General features: G+C 45.9%; 1 protein-coding gene across 1 annotated transcript in view; it reads right to left on the bottom strand.

Annotated features, from left to right (window-relative positions):
* Positions 1-3,641, bottom strand: part of LOC119268280 (single myb histone 2-like) — a 7,476-nt gene extending 3,835 nt beyond the window's left edge. Inside the window, exons 1-2 of the mRNA XM_037549873.1 lie at positions 3,171-3,641; positions 1,991-2,217 (exon numbers count right to left, since the gene is read on the bottom strand). Coding sequence (XP_037405770.1) covers positions 1,991-2,217; positions 3,171-3,320 — 377 coding nt within the window. The 5' untranslated portion in view covers positions 3,321-3,641. The remainder of the gene's footprint in view (positions 1-1,990; positions 2,218-3,170) is intronic.
* Positions 3,642-4,451: the final 810 nt, after the last annotated feature.

The raw sequence follows: 4,451 nt of genomic DNA, 5'->3' as shown, positions 1-4,451 counted from the left end.
CGCGTGGTTATGTCAACCATTCATCATTCGAAATTTCCAACTAGATTTATTTCAGGAAATGGTGAAGCGAGTTTCACACATAAGACTTCAAGCAAATGAACAGTTACCGTAGACCTGACTAAAAACCTCAACTATAGAATAGAGAGGAAAAATATATTTAAATGCCCTATAGCACAGAATATGCATCCACCACATAATAATACATCAAGCAATGGCCTAAAAATGGCTTTTCTAAATATATTGAACTACATGCACAGCATGTTATATGTACCTATGCTACCAAAAGTATATATTACCCCCCTCCGTTCACAAATATAAGATGTTAACTTTTTTGTGAATCGGATGTATATAGGCACGTTTTAGTGTGCTTGTTCCCTCATTTCATTCCGTATGTAGTCCAGAGGAAGTACTTATTTAACCAGCGTTAAAAATTATTAATTTATGTCTGAACTTACAAAACCCACTGCCCAACTGGTGCACTGAGAGGCAATAAACATGGCCATGTAGATGGGTTCCATATCTGCATGGCCTCTGGTTGTAATCATGCCATCAATTTAGATTCTCTTATGGGAGGTCATTCTAATAGTGTTGTCACTAATCCGGTAATAACAGAAACTCCCACACGCCTGTCGCCTAAACCCTCAAGTGGGCCAACTCAGGGGGGCGAACCCTAGCCAGCACTAGGGGCTCGCCTTCTTCCCCTGCCACCGTTGGTGGAAGCCGCCCGCCGGCCACAAGTGCCAGGATCTCGCTTCCTCCAATTCCAGGTAGCTGCTCCCTCGCCTCCTCAGCCCCAATCTTGGCACCGAGAGCGCAGCGGCCTCATCTAGCAAGGCAGAGGGCTGACAACAGTTTTAAGCGAGAGATGGCAGCTTGGGGTGTTAGCTGCATCCCTCCTTGCCTGCATGTCAGGAGCTAGAATTGGTGCATCAGGTTGACGGTCTGGGCGATGGCAGTGCCCACCTCCAAAGCTTGTGGGATCCCGTGGAAGCCAGTGCGGTAGCATGGTAGCGGCATTGGCATAGTAAGGGCGGTGGTGCCTCATCAATGCTTCAACATGTCCTAAGGCCAAAGTTTGGCACAGCTGTGAGCGATGATTGACGCTTCTTGTGCTTGCTCGACTAGCGCTGTTAACATTGCATTGCAAGGGCACGTGGCTTCGGTCCGTGGATGGTGTTGTGGGTTCGCTTCAGCGCCTAACATTGGCTTCTCAGAACGGCAAAAGGTAGGGTTGCGGGTGTGTTGGTATGGGGTGGTGGACATCGAGGTAGTGGCATGTAAAAACGCTCTTGCTTTTGGCCAGACCTAGCAGCCCAGCCCGTGTGCACCAATTCCCTGCCACAAAAACCTATGGAAGGTGGATTTGGCTCAGAATGATCTCTAGTAGCCATAGCAGGCTTTTCGTGCCAGTTAAGTTTAAATCGCTAGATCAAGGAGTGATGGGCGACGTGGATGTTTCCTGGACCACCTCGACGATGTTTCCGCAACAATGTGTGTCAAATCTTCATTGGTGACAAGGCCGGCCAGAGTGCCCTGTTGTCGATGGCTATGTGTGTTATGCAGGTTTTCACCTGATTTTACTTTAATTAACCGGGGAACTCTCTTCTGCTTATTTAATACAGTAAGGCCTTTTGACTCTTGTACAAAATTTGGTAATGATAGGACACTATGACTTTTTCATAATTACCAAGTCAAGAGAAAATATCATATCATTAAATCGAGTTGTCACAGGAAAATCATGTGATTTAAATATATATCTCAATTTTCTACGTGTGTCCATATGTGAAGCCCTAGACTAGCTGTCTCAAAGATAGGTGACAGGTCAGCAACTCGAAGATGGTATGCATAGAATTTCCATTCCAATCAACTTATGAACCTAAATGGCTACGGGTCAACACCTATCAATTTACATTGATGGAACAATTTTGAAAATAAATACACAATTGATAATAATAAATTTAATATGGAACAAGTTTATTTATACACTAACCTAGCAACTGACTTCTCTGAACTGCATTCACGCTGGCTGGGTTCAACAACCACTGCCAATGGTTTTGCATCAATGACTGTATCATGAACATTGTCCAGATTATCTGCATCAACGTCCATTGGTTCAGTGTTAACCTTGGGAACACGCTTGCCTTGCTTCAACGCCATTCTTGCCTTTTCTCTTGAGCCATATCCTCCAGCAGTAACACTCAAGTTGCGCCACTTGTCCTGCACAATCGGACCAGACCAATCAATAAGATTCATTCACACTCAATGATACGCAGACACATATTTATGGGAGTGCCTAGGACTCATCTAGATGAGATATAATTTGGTCTCATTCACCTGAAAACAAAAACAGATAAAAATAGTACTACAAACCACATCAGCACACACGCATCTTATAGTATCAATCCAATGGCTATAAAAGTGAAAGAGACATAACTAAAACTCAGCTAGATGAGTTCTAGCAAAGCCGCATATTTATTCCTGGAAACCAAGACTGGCAACAGACAGCTGGTTGAACATTGCAACTGTTTACTATAACTGCTACGCAACTTAGTGTCTTAGTCAAAAGTTAATAAGAACAATAAAATTTGACCCATTTCAATCATCATTTGCATCTCAAAGAACTACCTGTACTATTTTTCATCTTAACGTAACTTAATCAAACAATATAGCAAAATCAGCAACACCAGAAGAGGAAACAAACGTCAGACAACGTAAAGCCAACTTGTTTCATCATGCTAACTATCCTTGACTTTCCTTAGAAAAAAATGTATGAAATAAGTTCTAATGGAAGAAACTTCCATAGTAATGTCGGATCCTGACACCAAGGTGAACAATGTGTCTATCGAGAATTAATGGGGCAACTCAGTCAGATACATTTCAGTTCACCACAGCACCAGTTGAGCAAAGGAGAGATTTCCCTGCTGATCTGTCCATTATCGTGAAAATTGTCCCACAGAGAAACATTTCCAATTGATTAGCCAATATGAACATGAACCCCCTAAATCTCGCGATCTGGTACAAAAGCCGTAATCGTCAACCCAAATAGACGCGAGATTTCCTGCTCTTCCCAACCGATCGCCAACACCCGTCGCCACAATTTTCAGGCGCAAAAGAGCAACCATCCCGGCGCCGATCCGATCGGAAAGGGGGCAATGATCTCCGCGACCCACCTTGAGGTCAACATTGGATCGGAGGCACAGGACGGCGCTGAAGTCCGTGTCGCGGAGGATGGTCCGCCACTTTCCCGGCCCGTGCTTGGCCACGCCGGCCTTGAGCGCGGCTTCCTCCTCCGACGTCCACCTCTGCTTCGGCGCACCCATCCCACGCACGTAGAGCACCGCGGCGCGGCCAGAAACCGCGCCCCCGCAACAACCAACCCCCAAGGGTCTCGTCTCGTCCTGCCTCCTCTAGGGCAGCGGCGTTATTGATGGGGGCAATTCGATGGATTCGTCCGGCAATTCGGCGGAGGATCCGACGGGACGAGGGTCAGGAGGCGATCGGGGTGCGGGGAGTAGGCCTAAGATTGCACCGGAGATCGGGAGGCGGAGGGGTTCTAGGCGAGGGTGGCATGAGATGAGGAGGAGGAAGAGGGGTGGGAGGCAGCCATCGTCAAGGCTTTGGAGCTGGAGGTTATAAACAGAAGGGGATTAATTGCTGTGTCGTCCTTATTTTCCCTTTCTTTTAGGAAATGGGATTTTTCTTTTGAGAAGTATAATAGGGAATGGGATTAATTGGTGTCGGGTACTAGAGCTCGTTGCTGTTGGTCCGAGCGGCTGATCCATCTGTGTATGCATGTGGGACCGATAAGTGGGAGAAGAATACCCAGTCACCCCTCCAGGTTGGTTTTCTCTCCCACAACAAAAATCAAATCAAGGAACTATAAACAATGCTACGATTTTTTTTTCTCAAAAAGATATCAGATCTATTATAAAAGTTTTACAAAGCTTCTCAAGCACTAAAAATTACATCGAAATTCTAAAACCAACTACTGACGTCAGAACAAGCCGCTAACACGTTGTTTGTCGTCGCCCTTATACCAGAGCCGGCTTAGATCTTCTTAATGACAGTCGGATAGTCTTCATGCACATGCCCATTAGGACCAGGGCCTTGGAGTCGCAGTCATCACCGTTAAACACTTGCATACATCTAAAGTGCCTGACATCAATCTCACTGCATGAGGATAAAACCTAACCTAACCGCCCCACGCAGACGGCAAAAATCTACGTTGGACCTCCGCCGACTATGTCCAGACGGACGAAATGAAAAAGCGCCGCCATCACCCGAGCGCCACACCTGCGAGACTAAGAGCCTATTTGGGACTGTTCTGCTCCTTAAAATTCAGCTTCACTCCAGAAAACACAAGCCAAACGGGGTAGCTCCATGATATGCCGCTCCGCAAAAAACTAGAATCTGGGGTACAACTTAGTTTTTTATGAAGCTTTTCAGGGAGT

This window comes from Triticum dicoccoides, chromosome 3A, assembly GCF_002162155.2.
Source record: "Triticum dicoccoides isolate Atlit2015 ecotype Zavitan chromosome 3A, WEW_v2.0, whole genome shotgun sequence".
Classification (NCBI taxonomy): Eukaryota; Viridiplantae; Streptophyta; class Magnoliopsida; order Poales; family Poaceae; genus Triticum; species Triticum dicoccoides.
The sequence above is the reverse complement of the archived record's forward strand: the minus strand, read 5'-3'. Positions and strand labels throughout refer to the sequence as shown.